This window comes from Dipodomys merriami, unplaced genomic scaffold (genome assembly GCF_024711535.1).
Source record: "Dipodomys merriami isolate MVZ:Mamm:240054 unplaced genomic scaffold, mDipMer1.0.p SCAF_26, whole genome shotgun sequence".
In the NCBI taxonomy this organism is placed as follows: domain Eukaryota; kingdom Metazoa; phylum Chordata; class Mammalia; order Rodentia; family Heteromyidae; genus Dipodomys; species Dipodomys merriami.
In genome coordinates, this window is record NW_027204048.1 from 8,131,805 (window position 1) to 8,158,892 (window position 27,088).

The 27,088-nt window shown below is 38.2% G+C and overlaps 1 protein-coding gene across 1 annotated transcript in view; it reads right to left on the reverse strand.

The window, feature by feature from the left end:
- Window positions 1-27,088, reverse strand: part of LOC138836949 (contactin-associated protein-like 3) — a 138,129-nt gene that overhangs the window by 23,789 nt on the left and 87,252 nt on the right. The window contains exons 8-13 of the mRNA XM_070035649.1: window positions 26,515-26,776; window positions 20,112-20,255; window positions 17,155-17,326; window positions 14,164-14,270; window positions 9,617-9,736; window positions 7,300-7,500 (exon numbers count right to left, since the gene is read on the reverse strand). Coding sequence (XP_069891750.1) covers window positions 7,300-7,500; window positions 9,617-9,736; window positions 14,164-14,270; window positions 17,155-17,326; window positions 20,112-20,255; window positions 26,515-26,776 — 1,006 coding nt within the window. The remainder of the gene's footprint in view (window positions 1-7,299; window positions 7,501-9,616; window positions 9,737-14,163; window positions 14,271-17,154; window positions 17,327-20,111; window positions 20,256-26,514; window positions 26,777-27,088) is intronic.

A 27,088-nucleotide genomic window follows, 5' to 3' on the forward strand; every position in this document is an offset into this window, starting at 1 on the left:
AATCCTAGCTACTAATGAGGCTGAGATCTGAGGACGGTGGTTCAAAGGCAGCCCTGGCAGGAAACTCCATGAGACTCTTATCTCCAATAAACCACTAGAAAACCGTAAGTGGCACTGTGGCTCAAGTGGTAGCACACTTGCCTTGAGCTGAAGAGTTGAGGGAGGGAAAGCGCCCAGGCCCAGAGTTCAAGCCCCACAACTGACTAAATAAATAAATAATATATTAAATCTTGCTGAGTGCCAGTGGCTCATACGAGTGATCTTAGATACTCAGTTGGCTGAGATCTAAGGATCATGGTTCGGTGTCAGCCAGGGCAGGAAAATCTGTCAGGCTCTTATCTCTAATTAACTACCAAGAATAAAAATCTGGAAGTGGAGCTGTAGCTCTAGTGAGATATATATAAGTATAAGATATATATATATATATATACACATATATATGCATATATATATATACCAGTGTGTGTATGTAATGTATATTACACATGTATATATGTGTGTGTTATGAAATTGGGGACCAGAATTATCTTTAAGTGGAACAGTGCCATTTGAACATAGATGTAGATTAGTTATATACAGTATATTAGTATATATTAGTCAGCATATAGTATATACTTGTATATTAGTATAGATTAGTTATAATATATAGTATATATTAGTTATATAGTATATTAGTTATATACTTCCTACTCAAATGAAATCATCTAAAGGTTAAGGAGAATTATATACTGAAAATGAGAAAATGGTATATAAAATCATATAAGAAACTCAGTTAAAAGCAGAAAATATAAAGAGATTTCAAAGCAAGGGAAGGGGTGGGAAAGCAGGAGGGTATAAAAGAGGACAATTGCTTCCAAGGGTTCAAGTTACCAATGCTTGGCCCCCGGTGTGAGAGGTGGTATGACCTTGAAGAAGCTATCTGGTGGAGGGATCCTTTGTTATCCTTGGCCTAGTTATATTTCTATCTGAGATTATATGTTGTAGTATAATTTTTGTTCTTTCAAGTTCATTAAAGTGTGTATGTTGTGGTTATATTTGTGTTCATGTATTTGAGAAGAACGTGAGTTCTGAATTGTTGGGGTGAAGTATTCTGTACATATCACTTTGATCCAGTTGACTGATGGTGGTGTTTAGTTCAAATACATCCTCTAATGATTTTCTGCCTGCTGGATCTGTTCATTAGTGATAGAGGGTATTGAAGCCTCCAGGGGTCAGAGTGCATTTGTCTCTTTGTCCTTGGAGTTCTGTCAGTTTCTGCCTCATATATTCTGATTCTTTGTTGTTAGGTGCATTAACATTAAGCACTGTCATGTGTTCTTGGAAAACGGATGCCTTTATCATTGTGTAATCCCCTTCTTCATCCCTAATGACTTTCCTTACTCTTATCTTTAAATTAATTCCACTACTCTAGCTTTCATTTAGTTAGTGCTAGCATGGAATGTCTGTCTATATCCTTACATCTATTAGAGCAGTCCAAATCCAAATCACGGGCACCACTAAATGCTGACAAGGATGTGGGGTAGCAGGAACCCCCATTCATTGCTAGCAGGAGTGTGAAAGGGTAACGTCACTTTGGAAGACAGTGTGGTACCTATTTAATAAGCTTACCTGTTTTATCATACGATCCTGCAATTATGTTCCTAGGCATGTACTCAAGTTAGTTGAAATGTGTGTTGGGGGCAAGGCGGGAAGGAAGGAATGTGAAGGGGGGGCGGGGGAGGAATGGGAACTAACCTTGCTCTAGGTAGATACAATATTCAGGATGTTGTGATAATATTGGTAGAGGGACAGACATAAAGATTAATGAAACAGATGAAGAAACTAGAAATAGATGCACCACACAAAACTATCTGATATTTGAGAATGTGGAAATTACAATTCAATAGAGGAAGGATTGTCTTTTAACAAATAACAAATAAGATTTTAGAGCAATTGGACCTTCATTAATGCAGAGAGAGAAAAAGAGGAAAAGAGAGAGATGATTCTTACATTTTATAAATTATATAATAATGACTATAATGTAATTATTATAGTTATGCAATAATTATAATATAATCATTATGTTTATGTAATTATACATAATTATTATATATTACAATTATGCAATATATACTTATATATTATATTATGTAATATATAATATAATCAATAATCATGATAAAATTATTTATATTCATCAAATGTACATATAAAAAGCATCCCAAAGAAGTAAATAGTAAAGTCAAAAGTAAAATACAATACAGAAAAAATAAGAAAACCTTTGGAATTTAGTATCAGAGAAAGAATTACACTTGATACCAAATGCATAAAACACAAGAGGAAAAATAATATATTGTAGATCAACAAAAGTAAAGCTTTTGCTCTACCAAGTGCCAGCTGTGGAAGAAATTGAATTTTCATAGCTATTGGTAGGGATGTAAAGTACTATAGCCACTTGAGAAAACAGTTGGGAAGATTTTGTGGGTTGTTATACTGGGGGAAAGTAGGAAAAGGCTGTTGTTTTTTGAAAAAGAAACTAACCATTCAATTACCCAAACAAACCAGCCATTGCACTCTTGGGCATTTACCCCAGGGAAATGACAAGTGAAGTTCACACATTCAAATGGTCAACAGCCGAATGTCTTTCTGTAAGTGAATGGTTTATCCATACTGTGGATTGTCATCCAGTAATAATAAAGAACAAATTATTGATCAGCAACTGTGATCATGAATCTCCAGTGAATGATGCAGAGTAAAAGAAGTCAATCCCAAAGGACATACTCTGGGATTCCATTTATGTGACATACTTTGAATGAAAACAGCAATGATAGCAAAGCAGCACCATAGAGAATAGGATAGTGGTGGCCTGGACTGGAAGACTGGAAGGGGAAGCAGGTGTGGTTATGGAAGGGATTCTCGTACTGATGGAGCCACTGTGTATTTTGACTGTCATCAATGTCAGTGTGTGGCTTTGATACTGAACGTCAGCTTCACAAGACGTCAGTCACCATTGGGGGAACTGGATATAGGGTACTCGGGTTCTTTCAATTATTTTTCACCATTGTGGATGAGACTCTTGTTATCTTGTTATCTTGCTTGCTTGCTGTCATTGTGTATATGTCTATTGTTATTATAGAAGGTGATGTACAGAGGAGTTAAGTTATGTAAGTCAGGTAATGAGTACATTTCTTTTTCGACAGTGTCTCCACTTCCCTCAGGCTCTCTCTCCCTCCCTGTAGTTATCTTAAGATGTGAAAAATTGTTAACCATTTTTTAAATCCTGATAAAATCATAAGGGACAATTATATCATCTTTTCCAAAGGAAAGCAGAGGGTGGGGGAAACTATCAATGCCTGAAATGTAACGTTCAAGTCCTTCAATTATTTCAACCCATAGCACAGAAATTGGCAGGGAGAGAGGGGATGGAGGGAAAAGCTTTCAGTGATCTTTAAAAAAAAATAAAGCCCTCCTAAGCCCACTTTGTTTGTTGTACCAATTAGATCATAATTTCCGGGTATAAAGCACAGGCATCAGCACAATTGCAGAGGTAAACATGACCTCCTTTTATAATGTTGTACAGTATAAGATTCTCCTGACTGGCTAATGTCCACTAGCAAAGCAAAGCAGGTCAAAGTTTGTGGGTGGTCTGAGCAAAATGTAGGCTATTTTCAACTCCTATTTCATCTTTACCCTAATCAGAAGCTTCTGGAAATTCTAGGTCCATTTTAGATGTTTGTCTAGGGCTCTGGTGGCTTACATCTATAATCCTAGCTATTCAGAAGGCTGAGATCTGAAGATCTGCCTAGGCAGAAAACTCCAGGAGACTCTTACCTCCAATTCACCTGCAAAAAGCTGTAAGCACAATGTGCACATGTGCATACACATGAAAATTTGAAAGAAGTATGGATTAAAAAACAGGAAGAGAAAATCTGTTGGAGTGCTATGAACATTATATATCTTCATGCATTGATGTTGGTAATTCAGGATATATGTCTGATATATGAATCATATATGCATGCTCATATATATGTATATATAATTATATATGCATGTATCTGTCAAACTTCCTTATTAATATTTATATATTTTATATGTTCATGTACATTGTTTATGTTAAATATGTAAATACATATAACATATTACTTTACTATTATATACTATAATAAATATATAACAAATATATAAAATATAACAAATATAATTTTATATATAATGTATTTTTTATTATTTCATTTAATTTTATGTATGGTACATTATATATCATATACATATCCTATTAATTCAATAAAAGATCTATTCACTTTAAAAAGAAGGTTTATATTTAAAATTCTCTACCAGCAGCCATCTAATGGTTGCTATAAGACATGCAAATACAGAATGTGAGTTTTGAATGTGCATAGAAAAGTGCCAATATTTTGTTACTAACAACTTCGTCCAGTTTTCACTTGCAATCATCTATTCTTCAAATTAAAAATGGCTTTCCTGTGTGTAGCTGGCAAAAATCTTCTTATATTCTGGAGTCTGTCTTATGAAAACGTATAAAACGAATATGGGAGATTCAAGGGAGACCTCAAACAGTATAATTCCTTAGAAAGGCAAAGTCAAAGTTCAACAAAATGAACACCAGTAATTGGGTTCTTGAAAAGGGGTGGATTGAGGTCGAGGAGAAATGGAGTAGATGAATAAAGAGGTGGAGAATGCAGTCAAGAATTGCAACAATGAGATGTACAAGTCATTATGTCGAAAAACAAACTTAACAACTTTGGTGGGGGGTAGGGGGAGGGTCGGGTGGGGGAAGGGGAGGAGTATGGGAAGGGAAACAACGAGGAGGCAACAATGCTTGATAAGAAATGTACTCATTATCTTGCCCATGTAATTGTAACTCCTCTGTATGGTATTCTCACAATACAAAAAAAAGAAATGGTAAATAAATGAAAAAAAAAAAGAATTCAATGTATAGCCTATAGTAGTGAGGAAGGGGTGAGTATGGAAGGGATGGGTGGGAATGTTGAAAGGGATGACATTGATCAAGATATACTACTGTATTCTTAAACTGCTTCATTAAGTGGCAACTCCTCTGTACAACTACTTAAAGATGACAGTAATAGTAATAAAATGGTTTTCTTTGGGCTTTTGTCTAGGAGCAAAGCCAATTCACACTCACGAGCAAATATATTCATGAAAAGCATGCTAGTCCTGCTGGGCAGGGCCTTTCATGATCTGAGTGGTGCTCAGGCTGTGGGCTACTTCACAAGTGAGGTACTTAATGACTGACTGATTAGGCGGTGTGTTTTCTGATTCCATCAGAACACTGTTCCCTGTGACCTACTCCCTCTTTTCCCTTAGCTTTACCTGGTTAACTAACCAGCAGATTTTTTTCTACAGACCTGCTTTAGTTTGCTGCATTACCTTTCTCCCTGATTAAAATTCAACAGTGATGACCTAGATGAACTAACAAATGATTGAACTTTGTAATGCCAACTATAATTTTTTTAAAAAATCACTGGGAGTGACTATTTCTTAGTTCTTAAAACTTTTTTATTTTATTTTATTTTATTTTTTTGGTTGGTCATAGGGCCTGAACTCAGGGCCTGGGTGCTGTCCCTCAGCTCTTCAGCTCAAGGTGAGTGCTCTACCACTTGAGCCACAGTGCCACTTCTGGCTTTTTCTGCTTATGTGGTGCTGTGGAATCGAACCCAGGGCCTCATGCATGCAAAGCAAGCATTCTACCACTGAGCCACCTTCCCAGCCCAGTCTTAAAACTTTATGTAGGTAATCTAATCACATTTATGGTGGGAAGTCTCGTGAGATCAGTATCTCTGGGTTGACTTTTTTCTGAGGAGTGAAACAGACTGAGAAAGAATTTGCTTCAGTTTCTGCAGCTGGTTAAGCAAAAGGCTTGGAATTTGGACTTCACACTTGGCCGTAAAACAGAAGAGCCTTTTGCTCTTTCTTGTAGTTCGAAATAGCTGATAGGCATCCTGAGACGGTACAGATCACTCTGAGAAGGAGCCCAAGGAAAGTTTGCATAGGTCTAGCACCCTGGGTAAGAGTGAAGGGTAAAAGGCAGAAGTGAACCAAGCAAGTGGAGGAAACTTCTGGCATGCGGAGGAACGTGATATTCCACAGGGGCTGACTGGCCAGGAGAAATGAGTAGAAGCAATGCAAGTATGCATCGGTGGTCCTGAATGCCACACCTGTGGCTGAGGCGCACCCCAACATGGGGTGTGTGTGTGGTGGGGCTTCAACCCACAATCTTCTACTAGCTTGGTCACTCACTCAAGGCTGTAGCTCTACCACTTGAGCCACACCTCCACTTCTGGGTTTTTGTTGATTAACTGGCAGTAAGAATGTCACAGACTTTTCTGCCTGAGCTGTCCTCAAACTGTGATCTTCAGATTTCAGCCTCCTAAGTAGCCTAGATTCCAGGTGTGAGCCATCAGCACTGAACTTCAACTCATTTAATAGAAGATTGTTGGCTGAAAAAGGTAAGGGTGAAATTTGAGTGGGCTTTATTAGACTGCTAACATATACTATTTTTTTTTTTTGGTTGGTTGTGGGGCTTGAACGCTGGGCCTGGTTGCTGTCCCTCAGCTCCTTAGCTCAAGACAAGCACTCTACCGCTTGAGCCAAAGGACCTCTTCCGATTTTCTGGTGGTTTATTGGAGATAAGAGTCTCACAGATTTTCCTGCCTGGGCTGACTTTGACCCTCGATCATCAGATCTCATCCTCTTGAGTAGCTTGGATTACAGGCGTGAGCCACTGGCGCCCGGCTAGCATATACTATTTTGATTGCTACATTTGAAAAATGAAAAGCAAATTTCAGTATTTATCATTGATAATAAAAGCCTAGCAATAAATCATACAACAGATGTCTTGGGGGAACTGGAGTTTTCTGTAGGAGATGGAGAGAGTTCCTGGAAGGAAAGAGAAAAGTCTACCTGGGACAGGCAGAACTTCTTAAAGATAAGCTTCATTTCTCAGGATTAAGATACTAATTATATCAGACGACTTGGGTAGTAAAACTCTTGGAATAAAGAGCATCAATAGTAATTTCATTATAGACCAAAGTGGGAGAGGTAGGATGGAGGTGAAAATGGTAAGAGAACCTGCCTAGGGAAAACCAAAATCATACAAATAGAGGTAGATTTGAGAAAGTGGGGAGGGGCAGCAGCTGGTCTGGAAGAGGAGGGGTGAGACCTCATACACCCTCATCAGCATTAACCCTTTACTCCCTGGAAATGCATCTCGATACCTCTAGTACCTCACATTTGCCCAACACCCCCTTGCAGCAGCAAGATCATCACCAAGGCTCTTACCTGGAGAGTTGGAGAGCTGGGTGGTGCGACAGCGCAAGGCTAACTGCTGCTCGCAGCTCTCGGCCATGTGCACAGCTGCCCGCAGCTGCCCTGCACCTGCTGCATAGGTGAAGGTCGCTGAGCGGGTGCGGCCTTGGGGCCAGCCTCTGACCATCACCACACCAGTGTCGCTGGGTCGCACCACCATCCACGCAGCATCAGCTGAACAGACATGAAGCAAAGGGGGCCATCAGTGGGCTGCAGGGGAGAGCTGGGTGAACAGGTCATTAACTTCCCAACACTAGAAGCCTCATGGCCGCTGGAAAGGTCTTAGACATGGATAGTCAGAACAAGGTTGTCATTTTCCACGAGCTATAGCATTGTAGTAAGCAAGTTGTATGTCGCAAGTTGTTCCTCTAACATCCCAAGTCCAAGGCATGATTCCTGTCACCATAGTTCTCAGCCCTCAGGTTTTTTAACTCCCTGCCTAAGCCAATATGACTTGACTTTTGCCAAGATCATGTGATAAAAAGTACCCATTTGAAGGGGTGCAGGAAAGAAAGAAAGAAGGAAGAAAGGAAGGAAGGAAGGAAGGAAGGAAGGAAGGAAGGAAAGAAAGAAAGAAAGAAAGAAAGAAAGAAAGAAAGAAAGAAAGAAAGAAAGAAAGAAAGAAAGAAAGAAAAAAGAAAGGAAGGAAGGAAGGGAAAGAAGGAAGGAAGGAAGGAAGGGAAGGAAGGAAAGAAGGAAGGAAGGAAGGAAAATGAAAGAAAGAGAAAGGAAAGAAAGGAAGAGGAAAGAAAGGAAGAAAGGAAGGAAGGAAGGAAGGAAGGAAGGAAGGAAGGAAGGAAAAGAAGGAAGGAAGAAGAAAGAGAGAAAGAAAACAAAGAAAGAAGGAAAAAGAGAAAGAGAAAGGAAGGAAGGAAGGAAAGAAAGAAAGAAAGAAGAAAAAGAAGGAAGAACAAAGAAAGAGAGAAAGAAAACAAAGAAAGAAAGAAGGAAAAAGAAAAAGAGAAGAAAGAAAGAAAATAGGGAGGGAGGGAGGGAGGGAGAAAAGGAAGGAAGGAAGAAGGGAGGAAGGAAGGAGAGAAAGTGAAAGAAGAAAGGGAGAGAGGGAGGGAAGGGAACAGAGAAAGAGAGAAAGGAAGGAAAGAAATAGAGAAAGAAAAGGAAAGAAAGATGAAGGAAGCAAGGAAGGAAGGGAAGAGAAAGAAAAAAGAAAGAAGGAGGAGGAAGGAAGGAAGGAAGGAAGGAAGGAAGGAAGGAAGGAAGGAAGGAAGGAAGGAAGGGAGGGAGGGAGGGAGGGAGGGAAGGAGGGAGGGAGGGAGGGAGGGAGGGAGGGAGGATAAGTACGCTCATTTGAGGAAGAAGCTGAATGATACTGATGGCTCCTGGGAAAAGCTACATAACTGAGGCTAACCATGATGGCACATTCTCACTTTCATCTGATCATCTGGTTCAGGGAGGCAATTAGTGGATTTTGTGGCAGGCCTTCTCTTCAGCACACTGCTGCCCAGGTGCTGCTCTAGTATTGCTTGGTAATCTTTCCCAAAGCACTTAAAATTTACATGTACTTGAATTTGTGTGGTTCTTTTTTAATTCTTGGTGTTTATTGACTTATTTGGTTACTATCTAAATTTATGAAACTTCAGAACCTTTTCTCAGCACATTATATAAGAACTTAAAAATGTTTCCTCTTTCCTGAGAATTGGAAGAGGGAAATAGAATGAAATTTCTCTTTAAAAAGTTTAATTATGTAAGGGGAATTTTAATGCAATCTTCCATAATCAAGCTGTGTTTATTTGTAATAATATTGAAATCAGGAATGATTTATAATATCAAAAATCAAATTTCTTTGATTATGAGAAAATTGCATATCATGCAAATCACTACATTATCTAAGATGTACATAAACTACCAGCACATAAGGTGTATATATATATATAGATATATATACATATGTATAAAATTGTTTGCACATATATATACAATATATTCTTTTATATATGATATTTTAGCACAGTTAAAGACCTCCATTTGGTTCTAAGTTGAAACTCTCCATTTTATCATGATGCATGTGAACAGAATCATGGGATGTATAGCACCATAGGGTGATCTCGCACAGCATTAAATCTTGCCTGCAATCCAACCAAGGTAAACAAGTAATGCATGAAAACGGAATTAACAACTAAGTTAATAAATACCATATGTAGCAATTACACATAGTATACAGTGATCAAACTACACATTTTAATCCTATTTTAAACTAGGCAAATTTCACAGTGTCTTTGGATGCTATGTATAAACAGATGTTATGTAAATCTAAAGATTAATAACATACCTGTCATATTGCAGTACACAAGAAATGGTCCCAAAGGGCCACTTCCATCTGCATCGATGGAATAGAGCCCAGAAGGGCTCCCCTTGTGCTTGTGGGCCTCACACGACTGCTCATGGGTGGCTGCAGGGGAACACCATGCATTAGACACAGACCAACATCCTCACTCACCATCTTAAATGAATGTCCAAATGTTTCCCATTTGTGAATCACAGAAAGGTTGCATGTTATCCAATGACATTTCTATTCATTTCTATAATACCATGTTTGGTTGGGAATTTCTTTAGTGATGACATCTAAAAGCTTAACATTTTTATTAACAAATGAAAATGAAACGATCTAGTCAAGATGAATTTAAATTCTGAATGTTATTAGATTAGGTATATTTTGGAGAAGAGGAAAGTGTGTATTGGTGATTAAGAATGAAGGTTATGTTGGGCATGATGGTACATGGCTGTCATCTTAGGACTAGAGAGAAGAGAGTAAGTAAATCGTAAGTTCTTGGCTAGCTTGATAGATATCACAAATTTAAAAAACCTTAACTACTATTATACTCCAGTTAATTCATTTGTAACTGTTTGAATTCCACAAAGCATGTTTACTAATAAATTTAGGGGCACTAGATTCTAGCTATCATAAATGAGGGAAAACACGCAATCTTTGTTTCTCTGGTTCTGGCTTACTTCACTTAATATAATTTTTTCCAAGACTTCCTATTTTCTTACAAATGGTACAATGTCATTCTTTCTGATGGAAGAGTAGAATTCCATTGTGTATATATACCATATTTTCTTGATCCATTTTTCCATTGAGGCTGATTCTATATCTTGGCTATGGCAACTAGTGCTGCAATGAATGTGGTTGTGCTGCTGGCTTTACTGCAGCCTTGTTTGTGGTCCATTGGATAAATGCCCAGGAGTGGAATTTCTGGGTAATAGAGTAGTTCTATGTTTAGTTTTATGAGGAACCTCCATACTGTTTTCCAGAATTGTTGAACAAGCTTACATACCTACCAACAATATACTAGAGTTCTATTTTGCCCATGAAGTCAAGCCCAATAAAATAAGTACCAGGAAATAGGTACTTGCAAGAGGGATGTTGGAGCCAAGGATAGAGGAAGACAAATGAAGGCAGTCGAGATTTCACTGTATATACCACACAATTAAGAAAAATAAGGGAAAGGGTAGGTTGAAGGAGGGTGAAAATGTTGTAGGGGTGTATGCAATGTGTACTCACTGTATACACAAACTGCTTTGTTAAATGGCAAAAAAAACCACGTTTCCTAAAAAATTAAGAAGAGTGAGGGAAAGAGTAAGTTGGAGAGGTAATGAGAATGTTGCAAAGAATGGCACTGATCAAGATTCATCAACTGCTTAAGAAAAAATATATATGAATCAACAAGGAACGAGAAGGAAGGGGAAGAATTTGAAGTTGTCATGGTGGGAATGTGTTGATAAGTAGGGGTTGCATTTTCTTTCTACACATGTTCTTTTTTGCCTTTGAGTAAGGAAAGGTGTAGATTCTGAAGTGCAGTGAAAAAGATTAGAAGAGGTATTTACTCCAGAAAAAACTGTGAATCTCAATTGTACAGGTTGTTGCCATGTAATTCTATTCAAATTCAGGGCAACTTCAGAACCAAGAGCTACAATTAAAGAAGAAACCTTCATTCTCTCAATAATAACTGAGCATCCAGTGAACTTTCATTTTTTTAACCTACCTACGTCATCTTGTATTACACAACATGCATGCTGGAAATTTTTTTTTAATAATGCAGTAATCACATCCTTTTCTTACTTAAAAACAATCTACAAATGAACATTCTAAAGACATAATTTAGAAGCCAGTAACTTCTCTTCATTAAAATATAGTGAAAACTGATTTCTAAAAGTGACTTCCTCAGGTATTTTGCAAATGACAAATCAGGATAATTCAAATTCAAAACAAGAAGAGGAAAGATTTTGAGGAGCAATGTCCCTATATAATGTTAATTTATTCTGACATAATTGAATATTTTCATTTGTGCAAGTAAATGTTTTGCCAGGATATGGAATTATCACCTGCAGATAATGAACATGGTTAATCTTCAGCATAAATTTAAAAGAAAGATCAGCTTACAGGGAAGAACCCATTTGGAAAAGCTGAAAGATGCTAATGACTCTTAGGAGAAGCTACATGCCAGATGGTAAGTGTGGTGGATCTGCTCGTTATGTAAGAAGCAACTTAGAAAATGCTTTTGCTGGGTCCCGTGAATTAATTCAAAGTCTCCCAACTTTCTATCTGTGCCCTTTGATATGACCTATTCTGTGCGGCAGTCAGGCTGGCAAACACCAGGCCCTCCAAAAACGACTGGATTCACAAACAGGCAGTCTTATGTGGAAGGCAAGTCTTCAAACAAGCAATGTCTTCTTATCATCTTAAAGAAAACAGGGTCAAACTCAAAACCACCTGGCTTCTGGTCATGTTCCAGTAACAAAGTGGTAACTTCTCCAGTATTCCTCCCGGGAAAAGAAAAGACTGAGCTAATGGTCAATCAATCCATACCTTTAACTTAGCACCCTTTCCTCACTCCCTATTTAACCTGAAGCTGGTGTTTGAACCCCTGAAGATGTTCTGAAGTGCTATCTCCCATAAATCTCCTTTCTCTGCCCTTCATCATATTTCCTTATTTGGCATATGCGGGGCAGGGAGTGGTCAGGCTTAATATTGGACTCTCAGATTTTTGGACTTGGGGTCTAATTTCAATGAAGTCCTAAAGTTCAAAGGTTTCAACAGCCAGTGTTGGCATCTGCACAGGCAAGGCTGGACAAATAGAAGGAAGAAATGAAATCTAAGAAACAATGGATCATTATAATGGGAAGAGAAAGGAAATAGATATATGCCTTTGTAATAAGGACATTTTATATTGAATCGCCCGTGTATATATCCATAAATATTAATTGAAAAATGTTTCCAAATACTTAAAAGCATATCAAGGGGAAAAAAATCAAAGAGGAACACCATGGTTCAGTATATTTTAAAATAAGATCACTGGGTCTCAGAGATATCTGTAGCTGAGCAATCGAATGAGGCTGCACATGTGCACTCCCGCTGCCAGGTGTTTTGACCTTTGAACCCTTTTTAAGCTCTGCTGACCTGTTCAATCAACCCTTCTCCAAACCACCCAGAGACTGAACTGCACCAAATCCCTTAACTGTGTGTGTGTGTGTGTGTGTGTGTGTGTGTGTGTGTGGTGTGTGTGCCCATCCTGGAGCTTGAGCTCTGAGTCTGGGTAGTGCCCTTTTTTTGGGTAGAGCATTTTTTGGTCAAGGCTAGGACTCTATCACGTAAACCACAGCTCCACTTCCAGCTTTTCTTGGTGATTCATTGGAAATAAGAGTCTCATGGACTTTTCTGTCTAGGCTGGCTTCAGATCTCAGCCTTCTGAGTAACTAGGATTACAGGCTTGAGCCACCTGGACCCCACTTTTCCTAACTTTAACCAGCATCGATAACAATTCCTACTAACAAGTGGTGGAATTTCGAATCCCCTTTGGTTTGAATCTACACCGGCTGCTGTCAAAACTTCAGAATACATTTTCAAGATAGCTAGAATCTGTGTCTTCCCAGACTGTAATCCTAATTAGCCCCAAATAAATGTAAATTCCTTTGTTGTTGATAAGGTTGGCTTTATTCTTGACTGATAGGAAAGCCCAAAGGAGGAACATGAATGGTGTTAAGTAGAATGGAAAAAGGAAATTGGTAGGCAAGGTAAACTAAGCACAGTTGAATAATATCTAGTACAGAATAAAAAACAAAATGAAAACAAAGATGTGTGGTGTAACCTTGTATTTCTCTGCTGTACTTTTAGATCTAAGAAGCCATTCTGTAGGAGAAAGGTAGAAAAACATTCATTTGCCAGTTTTTTAAGTTCAAATGTAACAAAATTAAAGATGGAAATTTAAAAAAAAACCACTGGATGGGTATGTCACCTGATAAAATTCTAGAAGAGGTACTTAAGATCTCTTATAACTGTGGTTTTCTTTGTTGGAGATAATAAATAATTGTAAGGAAATGATGACAGAAGCATGCATTTTTCTGAGTACTTAAAAACATGGGACCTCTTCAACACTTTTGTATTAAATGAGGCTGGGCTTAAGAGTGCAGAGATGAGTGGAAAAGCACTGTCGAGCATGTGCAAGGCCCAGGGTTCAATTCTCAACGCTGTAAAATAGGTTCCTTAGACAGACAGACAGATAAGATAGATTAGATAGATAGATAGATAGATAGATAGATAGATAGATAGATAGATAGATAGATAGATAGATAGATAGATAGATAGAGATGGTGGATGGGTGGGTAGATGGATGGATGGATGGATGGATGGATGGATGGATGGATGGATGGATGGATGGATGGATGGATGGGTGGATGGATGGATGGATGGGTGGATGGATGAATGGGTTATAAACCAGAAATACCTGGGTGCTAAAACACCCTGATGTGTCTGCCTGATTGCAAATATGCAGATACAAATAAAATCACTAAACTGAGGACAATGGGTATGGTGCTTACAGGAATGGCAGGTGGCTCCAGTGTAACCCGTGTCCTCACAATCACAGGAGAAGGTGTCCCATGATTGGGAGCATTCACCCCCATGCTCACAGTAGCTGGGCAAACACCTACCAGAGAACAAATACAACTGTCATCCTTGGCCGGTCATCAGAAAACCAGTGACTTCCCTGGTAAAATTAGGTTAATTTAAAATTTAAAAAAATTCCCCGTGATGGCTGATGAGTCTGTCACGGTGGTTTCCTGATTATAATACATTTCAAGTAAGTACATATATCGGCATGTGACTACTATGGATATGTGATAGTAGAGTTTTCAATACATCTTAATTCTTGTTCTTTTTTATCCAGAATGACAAAATAGCTTAATATGTGGTTTAGCAAAATTGATTTGATGCATAAAATTATAAAAGTTGCTAGTCTCAGTAAGTATTTGTGGACATTTTTTTTTTTAAGAAAGAAGGGGAGGCAGGGAAGAAAATAAAAACAAAAATGACAGTAGTAGTTTCCATTATATGGTAACAAAAACCCAACCATTTTGAAGAACATTTAATTTAGGTCAGCTTGTTGCTGTCTTTTAGATGTGAAATGAGAGATTAGTTAATGGAAAACTTGGTCTTTATTAAGTTGTAAGTTCTACCCAAATCTCTCTAGAGAACTGGTGTAATCTCTGTCAAAATCTCAACAGCATTTTTGATTGTTGTGTTTCAAAAATAAGGAGAAAAATCCCATCCTTGGGACACCAGACAGCCAAAATGGTCACAGAAGAAGAGGAGGAGGGGGGAGGGAGAGCAACAACAACAAAGTTGGAAGAGTCACAGTTTAGAATTTTCTCTGGCTTCCTCCACCCCCAATTATTAAACTATGGTGGTCTTCCAGCCAATCCTGCCTCCAGGATTGTAAGGAAAAGTCAGAGAAGGAAGCCCTGTGTTTAAACTAGCAAGCTTATGACCACAGAGCAGCATCAGAAAGAAGTAAAGACTTCCAGAGACCTGGTTAAATACCATCACACTATCTATGTCACAGCCATGAGGTTGTGATCTCTGCCTCTGCCCTCCTTCTTCCCGTAGGTGATAATATCACTAAAGAATGTATTTGATATTGGTGTAATTTGTGGAGGGGAAGGGAAAAAACAAATTATTTAAATTGGGATACAGGTGGACCCATTGCAACAATGAGATGTACAAGACGTAATGTCGGAAAAAGGAACTTTACAACTTTGGGGGGGGGGGGAGGGGAAGGGGGTTGAGAAGGGATGGGAAGGGGAAACAAAGGAGGAGGCAACAATGTTTGATAAGAAATGTACTCATTACCTTGCCCATGTAATTATAACCCCTCTGTACAGTATTTTCACAATAAAAATTAAACAAAAAGAAGAAGAAGGAGGGAAGGGAAAGGAAGGGAAGGGAAGGGAACAGAAGTGGTCTAAAAGCCACTTACTTTCCAGGATGTAGGTGCAGGACATGGAGGAAAGGCTGAAAGGGGAAATGTCCCAGGCCGGAAGGGCAGAGAGGCTCTGGGGGGATGTTAAATGAGGCCGCTTGGTTATAATTGAAGGTCTGAGACCAGATCTGGGATATGAAGGCTGATAGGAGGTTTATATTTGTCCCCTCTGGCAATCCTTTTTTTCTTTTTTCTTTTTTTTATTGTCAAGATGATGTGCAGAGGGGTTACAGTTACAGAAGTAAGGTAATAAGTATATTTCTTGTCAAACTTGTTACCACTTCCCTCATTTTTCTCCTACTTTACCTCCCCCGGCCCCCAGCAATCCTTGGAGAGAAGAATCTAAGGGGTTGGGGAAGAAAAAAATCACAGCATCCCTTGGTCTATCCATAACCCCAACATCCCAGCATTCTAGCACCCCAACATGCACCACATACTTAAGGTCAAACTTGGATAAGTTAATGAAAGGGTGTTTAATCTTATTGAGAGTAGATATAGGCAATCACAGCCACAGCTTGTTCAAATGAGGGTTAAGATATGGTAAAGTATGTGTGAAAGGAGACCTTTAGAAATGAATAAAAACAAGTGGGAAACTGGTGTGTGTTTGGGGGAGGTGGAATTTTCATGGTCTTCTTGGCTATCTCCTTCATAACACAGTGGGCAATTTTGAGATCATACCTGACTTAAAGATTCCACAAATTTTGAATTGATAAGAAAAAAAAACAACCTTGAAGTTTGATATCAACAGGGAGAGTGTCATTTTGCTTAAAAAATATTTGAAATAAGAACTATTTAAAAACAACAAGGTATATCAACAGGTATATAATAGTGGATTTTTTCCCCAACTAAATGTAACATTATTTGTGAAAAAATTGATATGGAATTCAAACTAAAGGCATGCGGCATAAAGAAGAGCCACGCAGAGGGAAAGCAAGAGTGAGATCCAGTTGTGAGAAAATGGTGACCTTCCTGTCCTAGGTGACAGAAGAATCCCGATGGTAATAAAGCATAGAGCCCCATTTTCAGCTGTAACTCATGGAATCTAGGTCAAACATAGATAAAACAAGGATTTTTTTGTCACAGTAAGATTCTAAGAGTCTGATGTCAGACATGATTTGGAAGTTAAAAACCTATCCAAACATAAACCAGCAACTATTTTGTTCATGTTGAAGTTTCAATTAAAAAGAATACTTTTGCCAGGCATCACTAGCTCACGCCTATAATCCTACCTATTCAGGATAATTGTTTCCTCTCTAGAAGAGGTGGCATTTTGGTGGTTGATGCTATAATAAAAAGACTGGCAACCTGTTCCATTCTTCTATACTCAGAATATTACTTCACTGCCAGGCATGGCTACAAAAGCTTAGCTTGATAACTCACCAAGTTAAGTGAAAATGTATAAGGTATTTTATACTATCATTAAAAAAAAACCATGGTGAATATGTCTGCCTGTTTCCTAATCCTCACAAAGATAATAGAAAATGAGAGGGGGAATTTTTTTTTTCCCCACTTGGAAACCAAGCATGCTTACATGACCCAGGATGGCTCTTACCTGTCTGTGATGCCACACGAGTCTATCTGGAGGTCGTTAAAACTCCCCAGCGCCCCCTGCTGTACCAAGATGGGATCCACGGCTTTGTCACCAATGGAGATGAACCTCAGGCAGCCCTGAAATCCTTGCAGGAGATTTTCACATCCATAGCCAGAGCTGTTGTGGGGACAGCCTGAAGAGAGAAACACAGGGACAAGGGAAAATCAACACCCCTCATGAACCTGTTTCACAGCTCTTGCTATGAGACATTTCTTCCCTTTGCGTACGGATCCTTGAGGAATGAATGCATGAGGCAATGGGTTGATCTCTCTCTAGTAAAAGCAGTAAGAATACAAGTAAGTGCTGATGAAATGTAAGCTACTGCCTGGAACCCAGGATTTTTTTAAAAAGTAAGATGAAATTAAGATTTTAAATTTCTATAATATGAATGATTGCATAGCTGGTGAAGTTTGTTTTCTTTTTAAAAGACATAACAGCCCTGTAGCTTCATGCTTATAATATAGACACAAAACTAAAATATAACGTCCCTCTCATCCCATTATTTCATTTAGGAGAAGCTTGGAAAACACTACTTTTAAAATGTAGTTGGAGATTTTCAGGTATCGAAAACTATGGTAAATAGATATTTTGTATGAGTGTGTATTTGAGAATACTTTAAAACCTTCTTATCTTAGATTTGGGAGTTTGCTGGTACCAAACCTTGAACTCAGGGCTTAGTGCTCACAGCTTTTTCACTCAATGTTCGGACTCTCCTGCTTGAACAGCACCTCTACTTCAGGCTTTTTGCTGGTTAATTGGAGATAAGAGTCTTTTGGATTTGTCTGACCAGGCTAGCTTTAAACTGAGATTCTCAGATCTCAGCCTCCTGATTAGCTAATGTTACTAGCTAATATATTAGCTAGTATGAGTCACCAGCATCAGGCAGATTTGTTCTTTTTTAACAGTAATTTTTGTATTTTGTACTTCAGTCAAACATATAACCAAATACTATAGGATAGTATTGACAACATAAAAAGTTGCCAGTTACCAAGGGACATGCTGATAAATGAAAACACAGCAGAATAAACTATTCTAGAAATAAAAAACCCAGATATATAATTAGTTCGAATATTAGAAATTAAGTAGAGGCACTGGTGGCTTACACCTGTAATCCTAGCTACTCAGGAAGCTAAAATCTGAGGATTGTGGTTTGAAGCCAGCCCGAGCAAGAAAGTCTGAGAGACCCTAATCTCCAATTAATTCCCAGAAAACTGGGAGTGGCACCAACAGAAAAGAAAGGAAAGAAGGATGGAAGGAAGAAATTAAGTACAGCTGAAGGCCTTATCCCAACTAATTCCACCTACATTAAAAATAGCAAGGTTTATGATATGCTTGTGTGGTCTTTTTTAGAATAGAAATAATGTGTAAGAAGTATAGGCAAAGCTGAACTCACACTTGTGCTCCTAGCTTCTAAAAAGGTAGAGATTAGGAGGATAGTAGGTGGAGGCCAGTCTTTATAAAAAGTTCTTAAGAGCTGAGGGACAGCACCCAGGCCCAGAGTTCAGGCCTATGAAAGTTCTTAAGACCCCATGTCAACTTGATGTGCTAACACACATGTGTCAAACCCAACTATTAGGGAAGCATAAATAGGAAGATCATGGTCCAGGCTGGCTTGGGAAAATTCAAGATCCTATCTCAAATTTAACCAGAGCAAAAGGGACTGAAATCATGGTTCCAGTGGTAGACTAGTACCTACCTAGCAAGTGTGAGGACCTGAGTTCAAACACCTGTACTACTTTCAAAAATAACATTACAGGTAAGGTCATCTCTGCATGACTTTGATCTAGATTAAGCGATCTTATCTCCATATTTAATCCACATACACAAAAAAAATAATGACTTGAAGTTTCTTCCACTGTCTGTGGAGTTACATCATATAACCCAATAACAGAACTTTGATTCATGCATCCCTCAAACAAACCCACTACAGTTAAGGAAAGAGAATGCAATCATTGTAAAATGGCTTTCTGTTTAAAGACAAGTGCAAAGTAAAATCACAAAGCATTTATCTTCATCAAATGCTGCAAATGTCTTCTCTAAAAAGCCAGCTAGTACATGCCTAAGGCGGTCTCTGACAGATATTCTTAGGGATTTTTTGAGAAACTTTCAAAATGTATAGCAATTCTTTAATTGAGCCTATATAATAGTAAGTTAGAGGCCACAGTGTGTCTACTTCTAATCTAAATAAGTATTTAGTGTTAATGTGCAAGGAGCTACTTCCTTTCAGAATATCTTCATACTAAAGAACACATAAAACTGAATGAGCTTTCACAATTGAGAAATTTTATTATTTGCTTTAAAAATAATGAATAAATAAATAAAAATGGACTAAGTGTGCTTATAAGCCCAATTCCTTGTGAGGAAGATCAAGGTTTAAAGCCAGCCTGGACAAAATAGAAAAAAAAAGCAAATAACTTTTCTGAAAATATTTATGTTTTATTGGAAAGAACCAACTCTTTTTGTTCCTAAAGTACAGAAAGAACCAACTTTTTATGTTCCTTCAAAACAGAAAGATATTGATGGAATAGAATATTTTTTTGGTGTGGATATTGGGGCTTGAACTCAAGGCCTGGGCACTGTCCATTGTTATTATAATTGTTGTTGTTGTTGTTATTATTTTGCTCAAGGTTGGTGCTCTACCATTTGAGCCCCAGTTCCACTTCTGGCATTTTGCTGGTTCATTGGAGAAAAGACATCTTCAGGTCTGTCCTGCCTACATACTGGCTTGGAACCAGAATCCTCAATTCTTAGCTTCCTAAATTGCTAGGATTACAGGCATGAACTACGGGGTGCTAGCTAAGAAATCAGTTCTTTATATTGATTCGATGTAAATATGAGGAGAGACCCAGAACACAAGGCAGGGAGGATAAACAACACTTCCACTGTCGGCCAGTACAAGTCCAGTTGCCCTCACTCACCTCCAAAATAGTAGGCGTCCCCTGAATGGATGGGCGTGGGGGCCAGGGGTTGAACAGCTGAGTGATCATCAACCACCATGCTCAGGTGGCTCCATTTAGCAAACAAAGACACAGAATGCCACTGGCCATCGCTGATCTCCACACCTGGAGGAGACAGAACTAATTACAGACAACTCTGAATCCTGAGCTTCACAAACGATTGACAACAATTTTTCAGATCACTAGGTTAATCAGAGAAAAACAGTATTTATGTGTAGATACCTCACTGAGGGTGATAAAAAGCGCGGCCACCTTTCCTTCATAAGAAGATTTCCTGTATTATGATAGCAATGCATACATAAAAAAGAATGACTTCTTCAATGGAGTCACTCGCATAAATAATACGCTTCAAGGAGCAATCTCCCACGCAAGGAGCAAAAAGCCTTTACCAATGGGACTGGAAAGGCAGTTTAATTCAGAGACAAATTTTACTTGCTTCACAGAAATTTAACAAAGAGCAGTGCTGTCAGAGAACCGGTTGGGGGAGCGGAGAGAGCTGAGTGGGAAGTGATCGTGGACGTCTCTGAATGGAGAAGAAAGAGCACTAGGCTTCCAGTCCACACGGCACCCCCATTCAGGCTTCCTCTGCCTTCACTGTGTGGTTCCTTTACAATGCTGTCAACTGGAGAGAATTCAGAATCATGCAAGATGCTTTTGTCTGACAAATGCTAATTCTTCTGTCTAGGAGACACAGTGGGGTATTCGATTGGTTTTTGAATTGTTTGGTATCTACTAGTAAATGAATTTCGCTCTTCTTTATCCACATCTGTAGTACCTTGAATTCTCCCTTGAACTGACCCTAAAATCTTATTGTTTTATTCATTAATTAATAAGGTATATAAAATCAACTTGTGCTCATGTGTTCTATGAACAAATACATTAGGATTATAGATCCTTTCCCCCCAATCCTGAGGCTTGAACTCAGGGCTTGGGTTCTATCTCTGAGCCTTTTTGTGCTGAAGGCTGGCACTCTACCACTTGAATAACCCACTGCACCACTTCCAGCTTTGTCTGAGAAGTTTACTGGAGATAAGAGTCTCATGGACTTTCCTGCCCAGGCTGGCTTCAAACTATGATCCCCAGATTTCAGCCTCTTGAGTAGCTAGAATTTCAGGCTTGAGCCACTAGCACCAATTTTTAAACATTACTTCTTAACATTTGATTTTAAATACTTACAAAATAGCCGGAAGTATACTTTACCTACAGAAGTACACTATTTTTATGTTTACATTCATATCTGTATTATTCTATTCTCAATAATTATTTTTTAAATAATATAACAGTAAATTATCTTTGATGATAAATTTAAAGATGGAAACACTGAAAGAATGAATCACTGGAAGTATTTTATACTTTCATCTTGTAATATGTCAAAGATGCATACTGATAAATGGGTAAAAATGAAATAATTAGCCTATTAAAAATGAAATTAGTCTATTAAGTAAAATTAGCCTATTAAGTGAAATTAAACATTGTTCCAATGCTTTAAATTAGACCAAGATCAAAACTAATTTCAGAAGTTTAATACCTAATGATAAACTCTAGATTATAGAAATATTTCTTTTAAATTTAACTTTTTAGATGATGGTCTTAGTAAGTCTGCTAATTATTAAGATTATTCTGCACTTAATTCATTTCCCCTCCCTACATGCATTTCTGTAAAGTTAATGTCATTAGCATTTCAGATGCAAGTGGTAGTTCTTACGATTAAAAAAATTAACATTAATAGTTCAGTGTTCCCTCTTAACCTTCGGTGATGTGTGAATCTGGAAGGGAAGTAATTAAGAGTAAGTAGTATGTAAGGGCAAAACCGTGTTTTTAAATCAGTCAGAATTACTGAAGCTTTCAGTGTAAAACTAGGCATTGTCTAAATACAATTTCGAAGTATTGTCTGATTTTATGGATCTCAGTGCCTTTCCTGTTCTTTTAGTGTTTATTATTCGTTTTATTTTGCCATGCTGTAGGCTGTAGAAAAGCCAAAGTAAGCAAAGAGCTAATATCCCTAGACATGCAAATATGTTTTGTTTGGTGGGGACACATTAATCTTCCTACCCATGCTAAGGAAGAAGCTAGTGTTGCATTACATGTGAGTTCATTGTCACTTCCTTTGTACATATCAGTGATTGCCTGGATTATCCCTTGAAGTTAGCTCCTCAATTAAATTAATACGTTAAAAAATTAATATGTTGTTTGTGTCACCATTTTGTAAAGTCTTAATGCTGTACTCTTAAAATATCTTTTAAAGAGTGAAGTAGCTCTCCGTACAGATTATTTTTAATGTTCATTAGTGATTATTAAAATAACTTTTCCCCATTAGGTTATAACTTGCCTTTGACTACTGTTTATACTCAGAAAAAAAAAATCACATACAGTAGAATCTGTAGGCATGTTAATCTGACCAACTATCAACTTAATTAAGCAACTGTCCGCAACTTGTACTATTTTAAACACGTTTGCATATAATCTCTAGTCCAAAATAACAGCATTTAAAAATTCAGAGGCAAAATATCACTCTTGCAAGGCCGTGGTCTAAAGCAAAATGTCAATTTGACTTAACAATTTTTATTATATGTAATTGTTGTTATGCAAACCAGACCTGGAGAGGATATTTTTCTGCTCTTCAAGGCACCCATACTGCATAACTACTGCAGGAAAAAATTTAACAATCCTTGAAATGGACAGCAGAGATTACTAGGTATCTTTTCAATGGAAGAATTCATCTGATTTTTACATGGTTATAAACCTTTATGTCTGACAAGGTGAGTTTATAACTATGCACCAACAGGAATTAACTTTTTGAAAACAGATGGTGATATGAAACCAATCAAACTTGTCCTACAGGAGGCTGAGATCTGAGGATCGAGGTTCAAAGCCAGCCCGGGCAGGAAAGTCTGTGAATCTCTTGTCTCCAGTAAACCACCAGAAAACCGGAAGTGGCACTGTAGCTCAAGTGGTAGAGCACTAGCCTTGAGCTGAAGAGCTGAGGGACAGCGCTCAGGCCCAGAGTTCAAACCCCAGGACTGACAAAAAAAGAAAAAAACAACTTGTCCATAGATACCCAGTCCACACAAAGACTGAGCAACTGATTTCCCTCTGCATATGGTTATTGACAATTTTTAATAGGAGGATATTTATTTGTAATTTCATTTCATTGTGTTATATGCTTAGCTCTTGGAATTCTTTTCTGAACTGGCTTTACTGGTTATACCATCAGATCAAGATGCATTGTATACATTACTTTGCATAAAATCGTATACATTGCATAAAAAAATGTATACATTGCATAAAAAAGTCAATAAATATCCTAGAAAAGTAAGAAAGGTGAAGGAAGGGGTCGGTGGGGAGGATTGGGGTAGAATGTTGAAAGGGTGGCATTGATCAAGATGCACTGTATTTTTAAACTCCTTTGTACAACTGCTTAAAGACCATAAAACATTTCTATCCTTTTTTCTCTCATAGGTGGGAGTTAGGTCTAAATTATAAACATATTAGAACACATATACAAGGGCCATATACAGATAGACACAAACAAACTGAACCAAATATGGTTTGTGCAGGGGAGGATTCCAATGGCTCAACCCCATTGAATAACTTACAGTTCAAGAAAAGGAATACCAGGAAGCTGGGACTTCAGTTGTTGGGATGGGGGGGAAAGTTGAGGGGAGGGGAGAGAGATGAATGGAGAGAGGAAGGGTAGGCACATGCAATTATAACAGGTAGGTAACTTGAAGGAATGGGTGGGGTTGGGATATATGGGGGAATGACGGAAGGGGTGACATAGATCAAGATCTATTGTGCTCAAGCTGATATGTTTCATTGAAACCCCATTTGTGCAATTACCACCCAACAGAAATTCTTCTCAGCGCCAGAGACTCACTCTCTGCTTTTTCTAAGAGCATTTCTTTTGAACACTTGGCAATTGGAAATTCTTTCTCTGCTCCCTATCAGAATGTAAATCTTTTTGAAACTTCATTTTAAAACAACTTTTCAATTAAAAAAAATACCTTGCTACAATTTTCTTTAGCCTCTTTCTAGATTTATAACCCAGAAACATGTTTCTTGAGGTCCTGAGAGATATTACTGTGAAATGTAGGCATCGATAAAGATAGTGCCTGTCTCTGAAGCAGGTTAGCTTAGGTGTTGGCTTGCTGCTTGTCACAGAGAGATGAAGACTTTTAGGGGTTTTGTTTTTTGGTTTGGGGTGTTGTGTTTTGTTTTGTTTTTGAGGAAGACAATGACCTATTATAGATGACTCTCCAATTATCAGGCAAATGGAGGATAGGTTGTGAGCTATAAATGTCCTGTCCTTCTACTTGGAGACAAACTATCTTTTTTCCTGAGGGCATGGATGCACTAGCTATATCTGGCTGGCTACGTGGAAGCATGAGGTTTCTTTCTGCCTTTGTAATCACATTGGAAGTCACCTGAGTCTGCTTGCACTCTTATTCGTTAATATAGCTATTTCATCCTTTTCTTCCTTATGAAAGAAGATGCACTATGTGGGTAGGGGATTTTAATCTTTACCAGAACTATCCTTTCATTAATGAATGGGTCCAATACAATCTTCCACACAGGTGTGCCTTGCCTACGAAATGTATGTTGCGATTTTACACTTTCTTAGGGGAAAATGGAATCTTGGCAGGGAAACAAGAAGGTTCTATTATATGTCACTGAACTTTGAAGTTCAGCGAAACAAAACACCAGGAAATGGGTACTTGAAAGGAGTGGGGTGAGGTTAGGGGAAAGGAGCAGACGAGGGGAAAATGCAGACTTCAATGTATATCCTATAAAATAAAGAATGCAATGTGAGGGAAGGGGTGGGTAGGGGAGGGATGGGTGAGAATATTGATCAAGATGCACTGTATTCATAAACTGCTTTAATAAATGTCAATTCCTTTGTATTATTACTTAAAGATAATAATAAAAATAAGTAAAAGATTAAAAAAATAGACTAGTTCTTCTCTGAATAATTCTGTTTTATCATGCATGATTCACCTGTGATCTGAGGTGGATAGATACAAATTCTAAGATCTGGGCTTGTTGGATTATTCCAGTGGTAATGAAATTATGTCTCACATTGGCAGATTCAATCAACTCAGTGGTTACCAAACATGCCCATACCATACAGGGTGTACATTCAATCCATTGTGAAATTTGTCTCATGGACTTTTGAGCCCCTAACCCACCAGGAAAAGCATTTTCATGACCAAAAAAAACCAAGTTTCGATAGACATAGCATCATGAAAGGGTTGTATGAAGATGGCCACTGTGTTAAGAACATTAGCTTTCTGTCCTAGTGTGCTCCCTGCAAAGAGCGAACTAAGGGTTGCCACTTCAGGCTGAGGCTGAGGAGGTTGTGTGGTTTTCCTCATCAGGAATCTGAGATGAAGCTCTTCTCTGATATCAAGGGATCTCAGAAAACAACGCAGCCTTCAGCAAAAGAACCACAACTCTCAACTAACCAGTGGCTCACGCCTGTAATCCTAGCTACTCAGGAGGCTGAAATTTGAGTATCACAGTTCAAAGCCAGCCTGGGCAGGAAAATCCATGAGATTCTTATCTCCAATTAACCACCAAAAAGTCAGAAGTGAAGCTGTGACTCAAGTAGTAGAAGACTAACTGAACAAAAACCTTGGGACACTGTTCAGGCCCTGATTGGAGCCTCAGAACAAAGAAAGAAAGAAAGAAAGAAAGAAAGAAAGAAAGAAAGAAAGAAAAGAAAGAAAGAAAGAAAGAAAGAAAGAAAGAAAGAAAGAAAGAAAGAAAGAAAGAAAGAAAGAAAGAAAGAAGAAAGAAAGAAAGAAAGAAAGAGAAGAGAAAGAAAGGAAGGAAGGAAGGAAGGAAGGAAGGAAGGAAGGAAGGAAGGAAGGAAGGAAGGAAGGAAGGAAGGAAGAAAGAAAGAAAGAAAGAAAGAAAGAAAGAAAGAAAGAAAGAAAGAAAGAAAGAAAGAAAGAAAGAAAGAAAGGAAGGAAGGAAGGAAGGAAGGAGAAAGGAAGGAAGGAAAGAAGGAAGGAAGGAAGGAAGGAAGGAAGGAAAGGAAGGAAGGATGAAAGAAAGAAAGAAAGAAAGAAAGGAAAGAAGAAAGGAAGAAAGGAAGGAGAGAGGGAGGGAGGAGGGAGGGAGGGAAAGGGAAGAAGAGAAAAAAGAACAGCATGCAGCTGTTTCTTAATTTCTTATATAGAATCATTTGGGATCAAAAGATCCCTATCATGATGATGATTGTGTGTCCCATGTAGATACAATCCAAAGGAAAAAGAAGAGGGCAACTTGTTCTTCCAAATGAGAGCAAGTAGTAACTCATTACTTATTACAAGATGACTCGTGGCCTGGTTGTTGGTACAGTTGATGAAAATAGGTGTTTTACCTGCTGTGATGTTCCTCAAAGATTGGCCCATCTGTGAGAGACTCAGTGTGAGTTTTCCATCCTTAAAAAACAGGATAAAACTTCCTGACCCATGCCAAAGTTCACCGAAAAGCAACTGTCCTACTTTGTTCCATGTTCGAAACTGAAAAGTGACCGATACGTTGTCCTTCCCAGAACTGCCCGGCAGAGACAAATAGCTCCTGGAGCTCAGAAAAGTCATGGGGACAGTCTGTGGTTGTGGACACAAGAAGGAGACATTTCCCTATAAATAAAACAAAAGGGCAACATTGAGAGACCTTCCAGTGAATGGGGCTCCTGTCTAATTAAAGGCATATTGGCAAAAATTTACATAAGCTTTCTCTCATTAGAGTTTTATGAATTAGACTACACACAATGCTTACTGTTATGTCTTTTATCTTTTCTCCTACTGTAAATATTATCATCCATAGGCAAATCTATCTATGGTGTGTGTATGCATGTATACATGTGTGTGTGCATATTTCTCTATACTAGCAAATAACACTTACTATAATACAGTTGAGTAGGAGTTAATGCTATGGCAGTTAATTTCCAG